Source organism: Oncorhynchus keta, chromosome 5 (assembly GCF_023373465.1).
Source record: "Oncorhynchus keta strain PuntledgeMale-10-30-2019 chromosome 5, Oket_V2, whole genome shotgun sequence".
NCBI classification, from domain to species: Eukaryota; Metazoa; Chordata; class Actinopteri; order Salmoniformes; family Salmonidae; genus Oncorhynchus; species Oncorhynchus keta.
Genome location: NC_068425.1, coordinates 2,601,304 through 2,615,299, shown reverse-complemented (window position 1 = coordinate 2,615,299; position 13,996 = coordinate 2,601,304). Strand labels below are relative to the sequence as shown.

General features: G+C 41.8%; 2 protein-coding genes across 3 annotated transcripts; both read left to right on the top strand.

Moving 5' to 3' along the window:
* The first annotated feature begins 1,996 nt into the window (after positions 1-1,996).
* On the top strand, positions 1,997-7,444 carry thoc6 (THO complex 6). Its single transcript, XM_035770663.2, has 13 exons — positions 1,997-2,162; positions 2,500-2,591; positions 2,825-2,889; positions 3,093-3,196; positions 3,322-3,359; positions 3,528-3,576; positions 3,673-3,744; positions 3,957-4,059; positions 4,166-4,215; positions 5,976-6,038; positions 6,376-6,486; positions 6,641-6,769; positions 7,206-7,444. Exons 1-13 carry the CDS (start codon positions 2,148-2,150, stop codon positions 7,284-7,286), a joined length of 972 nt encoding a protein of 323 aa, XP_035626556.1. The 5' UTR covers positions 1,997-2,147; the 3' UTR covers positions 7,287-7,444.
* A 341-nt stretch (positions 7,445-7,785) lies between these two features.
* On the top strand, positions 7,786-13,101 carry LOC118384286 (ras-related protein Rab-35-like). Of its 2 annotated transcripts, none has more exons than XM_035770682.2 (8): positions 7,786-8,208; positions 9,011-9,766; positions 9,924-10,095; positions 10,576-10,626; positions 10,778-10,901; positions 11,193-11,317; positions 12,066-12,190; positions 12,579-13,101. In XM_035770682.2, exons 3-8 carry the CDS (start codon positions 10,035-10,037, stop codon positions 12,726-12,728), a joined length of 636 nt encoding a protein of 211 aa, XP_035626575.1. In that variant the 5' UTR covers positions 7,786-8,208; positions 9,011-9,766; positions 9,924-10,034; the 3' UTR covers positions 12,729-13,101. The 2 variants fall into 2 exon arrangements, with proteins under 2 accessions (XP_035626575.1, XP_035626574.1); XM_035770681.2 differs by having other exon boundaries at positions 9,011-9,785.
* Positions 13,102-13,996: the final 895 nt, after the last annotated feature.

The following is a 13,996-nucleotide window of genomic DNA, read 5'->3' as shown; positions in this document are numbered from 1 at the left end:
TACTAACCAGGTTTCCCATCCACACTTTTTATGCGAAGAAAGTACTGTAATCTGGTTGATCTTCTTTGAGAAACTTTCTGATTTGATTTCATTTTGTTCAGTTCATTTGTCGTTAAGTTACTATGTTGATGGAAACAGAACATTTTGTAGGTAAACTTTCCAAATGTCGACAAAACACGCAAGACAAGGTGGCATCTTTTTTTGTGTCAGTAAAATTAATTATGCGAGAATTGTAGGCGGAAACGAATTTCTGCACATATCGCTATAATATATGTGAAATTGGAGTAACGAACATGTTGTCCTCGCTATTAATCGAAAGTGTCTCGAAGGGTGCAATTGTGGCCTGCAATTCAGTACGTTCCTGTTTGCGCAGGAACACTTTTTATACTTATATTGGTCCATTTTTAATCTGACAGACAGGGGCAGTACAATAGGTGGCATTAATGCACAAGAACGTTGGATGCCAGCCACGGCTGAACTCCACAGAAGGGGCGGGTACAGTTTCCCCGCAGCAGTTCTGCGAATGGCAGGTGTTAGGCAGACAGGCGCGAAGGACACTGCTAGTTTGTCATTTGTCAATATGAAATTTGGCCAAAAGAATAATGAAATTAATTACATCAAATTGTTTCAGCTTATTTCTATTGTATGTAAAGAATCCAAGCAGTACATCTCTCCACAATAGTGTAAAATCTTCATAAATGTGTTCAATTATAAATCTACTGATGTCTTAACAGTTTTCTTACATTAATACAATGCCAAAAAAGATGCAACACTGTTTCTGGGTGGTCATTACAAAAGGAGCAATTTGAGTTGATGTTTTCCTTAAACTTTTTCATATGGTGGTTGGCAGGATAATATTTATGAATAATTTTAAAGGAAACTTATTTAATTTTGTTAACAAGTAGGAATGTGTGTGGCAACATCCAAACTTTTTTCCAACAGATATTATCAATAAATCTATTCCAATAAGGCATGACATAAGGTCCTGCTGAAACAAGGATCGTATCGCTCTGTTGTTGAATGGACCAAAAGAGAAACAAATCTTTCCTACTGATGAGTCAACAGTGTCAATAGAAGGTAGGCTCTGAGGGTGAGGTCTTGACATGTTCCTGAATACATAGCATCTAAAACAACTGCAAAAATGTTAGGTGTTACAGGGACCGTGTAAAGAGAGAATTCCTTATAACTAAGTAAAAGACCCCCTGCATTTACCAGTTGGCTCACCAATAGGATATTTCAGAACCAATATTCTAAAAACAAAATCATTTTTATACAATATATTCCATATATAATATCTGTCCGGAGAAAAATTGTGCTTAGAAATTAAGGACAATGACAAGAACCTGTCGATGAAAAGCAGAAAGTATCACTGGAACTTTGTCAATATTATAATTGCAAACCAACATAAGTTAAGGCCACCAAAAGTAAAGAAGACATGAGGAATGAAATTCCACATAGAAGTGCATCTTCATAGGAATTGTTTTATCCAATTGATCTTAACATGATTATTTAAAGTAGTAGTCCAGAAAATTCAGCCCACCAGTCTCATAAGTGTTCATTACAACAGTTTTCCTAATGTAATGGGTACAGTTTCTCCAAAGAAAGTTTAGAAGCATCTGGTCTATCTCCTTGCTTACTTTACTGTCAAGATATAAAGATAGAGCACCATATGTTAGTCTAGAGATACCTTCAGCCTTGGTTATTAGGACTCTCTCTACCTTTTAAAGATAAGTCCCTCTGTAGCCATTGATTTAGCTTCTTCTGTTTTTCTTAAATAAGAGGGTTAAAATTTAGTAAGCCTCTAGACTTCTGATCCTTTGCAATGGTTATGCCTAAATATGTAAGTTATTTTACTGGAATACCATAATATGATGGTGTCACACAATCTTTGACAGCTATGAGTTCACATTTAATAATGTTAAGATATAGACCAGTCGTTTTGGAAAAAAGAGTATTATCTGTCTCATTCTCATTGTTCTATCTGTGGCTTCTATCGCATCCGCGATTTCATGTCCCAGAATGCTTGTAAAATGTGCTCTGACGTCATCTTTTGGCGACTGGTTTAAATGGGAAACACGACATTCTCAAACATTCGTTTAACAATATTTAGATTTTCTGACCCTTAAAACTGTATATTCGTCTGCACAATGGGCCCTGTCGAGGTAACAGTTTCTACCGTTTATGCATTTACACTGTTTTCTTCTGGCCATATCAGGAATAGTTATGCAATCAACGGAAATCAAGTCTCCTGTTCCGATAACACGATTGCTAGCAATGTGATCGCAGCTAAGTTAATTTGCACTCGCTACATGAACGCTTACAGACATGTTATTAGTCATCTAGCTATCTACATTAGTTAGCTAATGTTACTGTAACGTTAAACATCTAGCTAGTACTATTTGTATCATACCCATTCAATATGTTTTAAAATGCTGCTATTGTTTAAAAAAAATCTGATATCCTAATTACATTAACTATGTGTCACTGTTCTTCGTCCAGCACCTCCACATGTCCGTGTTCTCCCAGAGTTTCTCTCCCTGTGGGCGCTTCCTGGCCGCCGGCAACAACTACGGCGAGATAGCGGTGTTCAGGTGAGACCAAGCGAAGTCGAGGACATGTCGTTTACTGGCTGCTTGCACTTTGAGTAGTGACAAATACAATGATATGAACAGAGATTATGTAATCAGCCTGTCTCTGCAATAAACATGTATAATTTAAATGTTTGAATGGATAAAGCACATTTTTATCTGAGACGCCCACGTCCAATGTATCTTATTTACTTGGGTTCTTTACAGTAAATTGCTATTTTAATCATTTTCCCCAGTCTCTCCTCAGCGCTTAGCCCAGATGCTACAGATCTGAGCCAGACACCCATCCTCACATTTACTGGTCAGTCTCTTTCCTTTGATGTGTTAACATTCTCTACTTGCTACTTTATGGTTGAACACCAGTGTGAAATAGCTTTCAAGACATGCTGTATCTCACCCTTCATCCCTAGATTGTGACACCTGTCTCTCCGTCTGCTCCTCTTACCCCTCTTCTATTTCTTAATTTTCTGTATTTCTCCCCTTCACTTGTTTATTCTCTCTCAGCTCACGAGGGGCCCGTCTTCTCTCTCTTCTCCACGGACTCTCACCTCCTGAGTGCCGGCAATGGAGAGATCAGTGCATGGAGCTGGGCGGAGCTTATCAAGCGGGTAAGGCCGTTACATGATAAAGTAAGCCTACCAAAATGAATGGCTGTTTAGTGTGAACAGAATGTATTTCTATACAGTCTATGAGGGTATGTGAGATGGACTCTGTTTCTCTCTCTCTCTCCCAGAATACCAAGGCTGCTTGGACAAGGAGGCCAAATTACAAGTAAGGCACCACTCGGCCGTACATTTGTTTTGAGAAAACACATGAAAGTTTGTCTGTGTGTGGACTGTGTACATTTGTGTTGGTTATTTTATCTCCAGATGTTTGTCTTTGCTGTCCGATGCTTGTAGACCAACAAGTGAGTATGTTTATAAATGCTCCTCTTTGCAGATCCAGCCTGGAGATCCCAGAGATCAATGCCATGACTGTCAATCCCACAGTAAGTACACAGACACTTTTCAGATTCATTAAGTACCTCACTGTACTGAGACAAGTTCTCTATTTAATTATCTCTCTCGCTCTCTCTCGCTCTCAGGAGAACAGTCTAGTGATTGGTGGAGGGGACAATAACATCCACATAATGGATCTGGAAAGTGGTGTCTTTAAGGTTTGAGAGAAATTCATTTCTTCGATTGTGTCTCAAGATTCAGAAATGTGATGTTGAACATTTATATAAATATTATTTGTTGCTACATCTCTTTTAATTTATCTCCTCTCTCCCTCTTTCTTCCAATTATTTCTCTCTTCATCCTTCTCTCTTGCCATCCCACACTTAACCTTTATGTTCAATCTCTTTATTGCTCTCCCTCCCTTCCCCAGTCAGTTTTGCAGGGTCATACAGACTACATCCACTGTCTGAGTGTGAGAGAGAGGGAGGGGGAGATCCTCTCTGGGGGTGAGGACGGCGCTGTCAGGATATGGGGTGAGGTTCCCTTGTCAGTCACTGACACATTTGGAATCAATGCATGGCTGTATTACATTATACTGTAGTGTTGTCATGTATCTCACTCTCTGAGCTCCGCCTACAGACCACAGGACCGGCCAATCTGTGCACTGCATTGAAGTCTACAAATACGAGGTAAGATATTGGGATGGATGGGTGCCTGCCCCTACCCTCCATATGTACAGAAGTTATAATGTAGCATCTTTCTTACATACAAAAGTATATTTCAGTTATTTCTTTCTTCACCAAAAACATGTTTGTGTTTATAACATGTTTATAACCTGTTTTGGTGATTTCTGGTATATCATCAAAATAAATCAATCTCCGCCTATTTTTGTACTAATTAAGCAGTTGTTACCCGATTTAAGTACAATACCATTGGAAATGAATGTTGAAAGTTCCATTTAAATGTATCCTAAAACTAAGTTGAAAATGATGCTGTTGCTTTCTGTTGATACGTGTGCAACAATGGTAATCAAGGAGCACCTTATAAACTGCACATGCACCAAAAACCCTGTATTTTGTCAAGTGACATTAAATCACTCATCGATGGGGCAGGGAGTATATGCACAGTTGAAAAAAAACACGGCTCAAAATACACATGGAAACTGGATGTATTTTTACATCACTGGTGTCAAGGAAAACATGCAGAACAGTCAGCTAGAGTTTTGGTACAGGGGACACCAAAACAGAAAGACAAACTCAACACGGTTTTTGTCAGTCACTCCTATCGATTTATCACGTTGAAATCAATTGTTGCACGAGAGGAGAGAGATGAGGTTGTTGGTAAAGCATGACGCTTGCAACGCCAGGCTTGTGCGTTCAATTCCCACAGGGGACCAGTACGAAAAAGTAAGAAAACGTATGCACTCACTATTGCACGTCATTCTGGATAAGAGCATCTGCTCAAGGACTAAAATGTAATAATGTTGCATGTCCTGTTAAAACTAACACAGCTCAAAAACCACACGGGATCTGGGAATAATGTATACACCACTGGTTAAAGGACAATTTGTAGAAGACAGGTAGCTCCATTTTGAAGTTGTATTTTGATTCAAGTGGGTCGCCAACGCGGTAAGTATAACGCCACACCTTTTTGTTGTTAATCAATTCCATCGATATCACGCTGGAATCAATAGAACGGGGCCAGCGTTTGGGGTGTCGCTCTGTTTTGATCTAACACTATTCAAGGCCACACGGAAACTTGGAATAACCTATACATTGTTGTTTAGATGAGAATGTGTACAAGGCTTCTATCTATATTTCTATCTATATTTTGGAATGTTGTATCTTCAACTAATCACAACCCTCCATAGGATATCAACAGTGACAACGGTTGGCTGCTATTTAAGTGATAGTTTGACTGTCAAATTTGTGCATAGGTGTGTTTTTAGCGTCTTTTATAGAGAACTGCCATTTCAGAAATAAAATGATGGCTGTCTTAAGTCCTGCGAACCCCAGCGCGTATGACAAAATCAGCAGTACAAAACCAAACATATTGATATGTTTTAAGCAATTGATATTTTGTCATCGTGTTGACTATACATTTTTTATAATAACATCACCAATCTGAGGTAAAAGGATGTGTAGTTGGGTAATATACATTTAATTAGATATGGCAAAATAATTATCTTAATTTAGGATGATAGTAAAACAAGAAAACAGATTTTTTTTCAATTATCACTTGTTTAACAGTTTAGTGATGACAAAATGCTCCTTAACACAATTTAACCAGACAGGTGGTCTTCACTAGAGCCTGCATAGGGCTTGTGCAGCAGGCTGAACGTTTGACATCCATATTATATGGCACCTTTCTGCAGATTGCTGAACAAAATACACATCAAACTACAAACAAAATCTTTCTCCCTTCTGTCTCACTCCCCCTCTCTTCCTAGGAATGCGCCCGCCCCCAATATGGCAAGTGGATCAGCTGCCTGACAACAGAATCTGATTGGATGGTGAGGAAAGGGCAGCCCTTGCAATTAGTCAACAGTCCCTTCCCCATAGGATGAGCTCTCTCTCTTTCTAGAAATTGTAATGACTTGTTCAGTACCTCAGTCTGAAATGTGGCACTTATGTTATCAGTGTGGCTGCCGTGGCGATGTGTTGGGACAGTCGCCAAGGTCAACTCACCCTGTGGAATGCCTCGCGCTGTTGTCGTTTACTCCTTCGGGATGAAATTATTTGCAATGCAGATACTGTAACATTACTCAGCATTTTCCTCCTGTAATTTGATCTCCTTTAATGTAATTAAATAATTCTCCCTTACCCCTGTCCCTTATTTTCCCTCACCAGCTCTGTGGAGGAGGTCCATCCCTCTCTCTATGGCACCTCCGCTCCATGTCACCCACCTCCATCTTCCCTCTCTCCGGATGCCAGCGACAAGCCAACTTTTACCAGGACATGGTGAGACGTGTGTGTGTGTGTGTGTGTAATCTTCAGGGTGTGTGTGGGTCAGACTGTGTGTGAAGGGAGAAAGAGTTTATTGGTTTGTCTTTCTCCAACTGTAGACACTAGTCCGTCTGTTTGTGTGTATTTGTGACCTCTCTCCCGCCTGTAGATCTTGTCGGTGGGCGAGGGCCAGTGTGTGTCCCACTGTCTCCTGGGGGGAGAGGTAAAGGCTCAGATCCCCTGCACCCCCCACTCCCTCAACACGCTGGCACTGAACCTCAACAGCACTGATAACAGGGTGAGAGTCGTTTAGACAAACCATCTGAACACTACATTACTCATCCAACCCCTCAGGTTAAATGTCCTTCTTTGCTCGTCCCGCTTGTGGTCTACATGTTCTCGTTCACAAATCCTGTGTGGCTCAGTTGGTAGACCATGGCGCTTGCAATGCCAGGGTTGTACGTTCGATCCCCATGGGGTACCAGTACGAAAAAGTAAAGTTATTATGCACTCACTACTGTAAGGCACTGTGTGTGGTATGGAGCGTCTACTAATGACTACAATGTAATAAATAGTTTTGTCCACATCAGAGCTTCAGTACATGGTATAATTGATATTCAGTTTTGATATGGTCTGTCGATATGGTTGAGTTTTGTTAAGCAGGGACAGTGGTGGCTTTCAGTGTATGGAGGACGTGGTTGTCATGTTGTGTTCTGTTGTCTTTGCTGTTCCAGGTGCTCACAGTAGGTGGAAGCAGTCACCAGATAGACGTATTCACCAACCTGTCCTACAGAACCTTCTCGTTGTCTTTCTGAGGACACACACACAACCCCATTTAAGCTCATAATGTGCTGTCTTGGATACTTGTATTTCACTATTCTGTACCTTTGCTCATGCCTCTCTTGTTCGAAGGACTCCCATTCCAGGATTCATGTTTTTTATGATAATAAAATATTTTGATCACTTTTCCAAATCTGTGCTTCAGTCTTGATAAATTTGTCCCGGTTTTATGCTCTGAAGGAATACATTGTCTGAAATATCTGTATGTATTGTCTACATAAAGTCTTGGATTATTCCATTTAGAATTCTAGAATATTGGGTTCCCTCCCCAGTTTTCCTATTTCATATTTGCAGCGAGTGTAAGTAACCCTGCCAAATACTACAATAATCCCATTAAACAAGTATAGTACAAACAGCCCTATTTCGTTTTTTGCATGTATTGATGAGACAAGATAAAGCACATTCAGCAAGAAGGGAGATGGGATGAACAGAGAGGAAGGAGAAGCACATGATTTGAATGAAAGTAACTCCACAACACTCAGGTGTGGCCTGAAGACGTCGGGCCGTGGACCAATCTAAGGCTCCGAACTTTCCTGAGTCATCCCCCCCCCGGAACCAAGACGTCTGGAACGGTCAATAGATCCTAGCATTTCTTCTTCGGACTGACCAATTGCACAAGTCATCGTTTTGGTGATCGCAATTGATCATTTTGTAGCACGACGCGTTTGAAATACGCATAGAAATTTAGCTACACTAGAGGAATTAGCCCTATACCGTTATCTAGCCGAGTTGTGTTTTGCGTTTATCAAATTTCCACGAGAAAGTAACTTTTAACTTCGTCTGTGGGCGAGCGGCTTGCTCATGGCAATCCCCAAAGATCCCGGATACAAACGAATCTAGCCGCAGACAGTCACTGCTGATCCTAGCTGCTGATAATGCCCTCTGGTTACATGGTAGGTAAGTGTGTTAAACCCACATTTCTATGGTTTAAACTAAATCAAACGTTGTGGTTTGTGTCATCCACTGTTTTTGAATAGTTTGCGATTGTACCTAATTTACGACGAGTGTTATTGTTGCGACCTAGCCAACTTGTTTTTCTCAGACAGCTGACGATTGTAGGGACTAGGGAGGGACACTTTCCCAGGATTTTCAGTAATGTTTTCATTGATAATCACGATGAAGAAGAATCCTTAGCAAATATTTTAACTATGTACCGATGTGTCAGGATTCGATTTCAAGAACTAACTTGCTCGCCCCTTGTACTCTTTCCTGTTTTTATTATGGAACAAAAAACTGTCCCCAGTCTTTTTTTATTCTTTCGCCCTAAATCGGCGACGCGGACAGACATGAGTTGTCCCTGAAAATACTTTTCTCACTTAGTGAATATCAAATAAAAAGTATGTTTCTATGATACCTATATCCTCTCTACTATTTAACCATATAACACTTCCCCCAACACTTCCCCCACTTCCCATATAACTTCTTCCCAATCCAGCTCACCTTCAACCATACATGCAAGCTGATGTTTCATGTGGTTAATATAGGCCTATATTTAATGTGTGTGGAGAGAGGGCAAACGGTTGGAAACGTTAAATTTAGAGACAGCTGTTCTAGTGAACAGGGAAGGGAGGGTGCATACAGGGACTGGGTTGGCATACAGTCAGGGAAGTTTTGACAATGACAGACTACAGGTTGTCTCCTCACTCTGTCTCTGTATATTGTCCTTGATAAATGTACCATACAGGCGGTTCTTTTTCAGGGTATGGTCCAAAGAAGGGAGCTGAGGAAAGCCTGAAACAAACCAAATACTGTGAAGGCGCCCACCATTTCTCCACCCATAGCTCAGAGAGGAAGTGAAACCAAGGGATTGAGACCGAAGCAGTTCAATGGATGAAAACGTTGCATGGACTGTAGATTGAAAGAGGAACAACTTCATCCTCTCAGATTTTTGCTTTTGATCTCTGCTTGTACAACCTTTCAGGCCCCTCTGCCTGTTGTTTTGTTTCTTGTAAGAGGTGCGTGATAACTTGACGCAGAGATGACTGTGGGATAAGCAAGAGTGGTAACTGAGAAGAGCAGTCACGTGAATCCTTACATCCGTATGCTACCCACTGGAATATCTTAAGTATTAGCTAATCAAGCAACAACAATCCGTCTACCTTGGACACAGACTAACAACTGAGCACTTTCAGACGCTCATGGATGTAGTGACTGACTGCCAGAACGCAATTTGATGAGGATAGTCTCTTTGCCCATGTGTAGAGTTTAACGTGTCAGAAGTCCTTCACCAGTCTGTCATTGCAGCCCAACTTTAAGGGGGAAAAACACTTTACCGGACTGATGGAAAGAGAACTTAGGTAAACCTGTGATGAGTCGGAATGTGGTGCTGCAAATAACTGGGAATCCCCTACTGGAGTGGGAGGAACTGGAACTGAGGTGGAACCAGAACCAACTGAGGCCTAAGCACGACAACTGAATGCCATGTACTAAACTGGAAATACGCTTGATTTAACTGGTAATATTGCACTTGCGAGGTAACAGGAATAATTTGTAATATTGAATAATAATTCTGGACTGAAACTGATCTGGGAAATCGACTGGAAATGAAATTGCAATGTAAGTGTTTTGTGGATGTTTTCTGTACAAAATCTTCTTCCATTCTGAACTGGTAGCGTTGGGGGGGAGACTGTTTCATCCTGGGATTTGGGAAGACTGGAATCTGTTCCTGTGGAACTGCATTTATTGGGAGAGGATTACTGAAACCAACAGCCCTGTGTGCAGAAATGGCGGGGCCGGGAAAGGACTACAACCATCTCTTCAAACTGCTCATCATTGGAGACTCCAGTCAGTGCATCTTAACTTCCATTTTCATACAAAGTTCCTGTGGTCCCTTAGTGCTTACTCTGTCTGTGTCAAAATAGTAGTGTAATTCAAGTGTGCCGTGCTGTTACACTGATGTTTAGCAGGCAGCTCATATTGTGCGAGTTGTGATTTAAAGAATTAGGCTAATAATACGGCTTAATCTCCTTAGTAACACAGCAAATATCAGTCAATCTGCTTGTCATTGGGTGATTATGATGAACATGCCTCACTTACTCACCAAGCTTACAGTTCTGATGACTTACAAAGGAGACTTATTTGTCGCTAACTCTTCAGACAATATGATAGATTTTAAAACATTTACCCATGCTCTAGTGATGTGGCTTGCCATATGTAGGCTACTAGTAATGGGACAGTAAGTAGCCTGATACTGTCTACTCAGAAGTGAATGAAGAAGGGCCTAATCACCTAACCTCTCATCCCTGTCTGACCTCTCTGTTCTAGATGTAGGGAAGAGCAGTCTACTACTACGATTTGCAGATAACTCCTTCTCGGGTGAGTTGCTGTTCTCTATCTGGTCAATATATGCTATTAAACAATTTGAATGCGAGTGGCTAGGAACTGTGTTTTAAAAAATATTTTCTTCAAGATTGTGAATGTGTGCTTAGCATGTTGTGTGTGTTTCTAACCTTGCTTTGGCCTGCAGGTAGCTACATCACTACGATCGGCGTGGACTTTAAGATCCGTACGGTGGACATCGATGGGGAGCGAGTCAAACTGCAGATCTGGGACACGGCGGGCCAGGAGCGCTTCAGGACCATCACCTCAACGTAAATCTATCATCTATATCAATGATCTATCTACACGTATAGAAGCTATATATCAATACGAACGCTGTTTATCACCATAGTTGGTTTGAATTTGCTCTCAATTTCAGTTAGTTTCATTCTTTCAGTTTTATAGTCATTAACTCAGAAAAGTGCTATTGATACCAGCCCGGGACAAAGTGCCAGCCAACGATAACTGTCACCCGAAAAACAATGCAGCGATTTCCTGTTTTTATACAGTACTCTTTTACAATCCTTTGCTATTTTCCACTTTCTCCCTGTTTCTTCTACCAGGTATTATAGAAATACCCACGGTGTGATTATTGTTTACGATGTCACCAACCCAGAGTCGTTTGTGAACGTGAAGAGGTGGCTTAATGAGATCACTCAGAACTGTGACAACGTCTGTAAGATCCTAGGTGAGTTTGGTGTGCTGAGGTGATGGATGGATGGATGAAGAGTAAAATAGATAGAAAATTAGGAATGAAGCTGTCCTCGGTTGCAACACTCACTACTGAGTTCCAAATTGCCTCTGGAAGCAACGTCAGCACAAGAACTGTTCGTCGGGAGCTTCATGAAATGGATTTCCATGGCTGAGCAGCCGGGGCTGTTTTTCATGCTTTGTGCTAGGCCCCTTAGTTCGAGTGAAGGGAAATCTTAACGCTACAGCATACAATGACATTCTAGATGATTCTGTGTTTGTGGCGACAGATTGGGGAAGGCCCTTTCCTGTTTCAGCATGACAATGCCCCCATGCACAATGCGAGGTCCATACAGAAAGGGTTTGTCAAGATTGTTGTGTAAGAACTTGACTGGCCTGCACAGAGCCCTGACCTCAACCCCATCGAACTCCCTTGGGATGAATTGGAACGCCGACTGCGAGCCAGGCCTAATCGCCCAACATCAGTGCCTGACCCCACTAATGCTCTCGTGGCTGAATGGATTCTTGTCCTTGCAGCAATCTTCTAACATCTAGTGGAAAGCCGTCTCAGAAGAGTGGAGGCTGTTACAGCAGCAAAGGGGGGGACCAACTCCATATTAATGCCCATGATTTTGTAATGAGATGTTCAACGAGCAGGTGTCCCCATAAGTTTGGTCATGTAGTGTACTATGCTGTCCAAAACATCTTTCATTCATCCCCACTTCTTTCTCTCGCCCCCCCCTCAGTGGGGAACAAGAATGACGACCCCTCCAAGAAGCAGGTGGACTCCCAGGATGCAATGCGTTTCGGGGAGTCGGTTGGCGTCCGGGTATTTGAGACGAGCGCCAAAGAAAACATCAACGTGGAAGAGGTGACCCTAGTAGCCATGTTATAAACTCAGGGTGTACCTCATTCACTTCCTCAGTAATAATAATAAAAAACAAACTAAGCCTCAAATATCCCAGATGTCTTTGGGAAAGCTGAGCTTGAGACCTGATATGGCTCTCACAGGGAATTATCAGTTTATTATGCTTTTTTTAATGACAAGAAATATATAATAATTACACTGCCAATAAATTGTCCACACCAGTGTGACCATGGTCATCTCATATCTCTAAAACAGTTCATTTATTTCAACTTAGTTCTGGTGGCTAATTCCCTTTCCAAGGAATAGCACTTTTGTATGTATCTGGGTGTGTATGTATTTTACAGTCATTGCCCTGTTTCTTTCCTTCTCCCCATCTCTCCTTCCCTCTCAGATGTTTATGGCTTTCACTCACATGGTCCTTCGGATGAAGAAGCAGAGTCAGAGTCGTGCAGAGAGAGAGCGGGAACGAGAGAAGGAAACGGTCGACATCAATTCTCACAGACACAGAGAGAGGAGGAAGAGGGGGAAGAAGTGTTGCTGAGGGAGAGAAAGGAAGGCGATTTTCGAAGAACAGGACAGACCAATGGAGAGTCGAGCATCCAAAGTCTGTCTGCACTCATGGGGAAAGAGCCAGGACATTACATGTTGACATTGCACTGAGGCAAGATTACAAGAGGGTAAGGACAGAGAACCACTATTATGTGCCGAATTTTTACCTTAGCAGTTATTTTTTATGAATGCATAATAATGTCATTTTATCATTAAAAGGGAAACTGGATCCCCACTGTGTCAAACTGTCATTAAAACCCCTAATTTAGGAAATACACTAATGACTTCAAAAGTGACTAGAGTGATGTATCTGTCTTATTTGTAATGAAAAATGTAACATGTCTAAATAAACAGTGAGCAATAAAGTGAATGTGTACCTTTATATGCAATATAGGCGACGTTGTTGCCGGTGATGTCTGGTGAGGACCTGCCTTACAACAGGCCTACAAACCCTCAGTGCAGCCTCTCAGCCTATTGCGGACAGTCTGAGCACTGATGGGGGGATTGTGCGTTCCTGCATGGTGTAACTCAGGCAGTTGTTGTTGCCATCTTGTACCTGTCCCGCAGGTGTGATTTTCGGATGCCACTGTAAGGACAATCGGCTGTCCGTCCTGTCTCCCTGTAGCGCTGTCTTAGGCGTCTCACAGTACGCACATTGCAATTTATTGCCCTGGCCACATCTGCAGTCCTCATGCCTCCTTGCAGTATGCCTAAGGCACATTCACGCAGATGAGCAGGGACCCTGGGCATCTTTCTTTTGGTGTTTTTCAGAGTCAGTAGAAAGGCCTCTTTTTAGTGTCCTATGTTTTCATAACTGTGACCTGTCTTAGCGACCGTTCTACAGGTGCATGTTCATTAATTGTTTATGGTTCATTGAACGAGCATGGGAAACGGTGTTTAAACCAACGTCATACATCTGCACGGTACCATTGAAACTGGAATTAATCCGTGAAGAGCAAACTTCTCCAGCATGTGGCCATCAAAGGTGAGCATTTGCCCACTGAAGTCGGTTACGACGCAGAACTCCAGTCACGTCAAGACCCTGGTGAGGATGGCGAGCACACAGATGAGCTTCCCTGAGATGGTTTCTGACCGTTTGTGTAGAAATTCTTCAGCTGTCCGGATGATGAGGTGAAAAGTTGTGTTTATACAGCAAAGCCCAGCACATTAAAACCTGCTTGTGAAAAGCTGCCAATTTCACAGGAAGTTTACCCACAATATAGGGACTTTGTAGTAAAAAAGTAAACCTTCCGAGCTTCT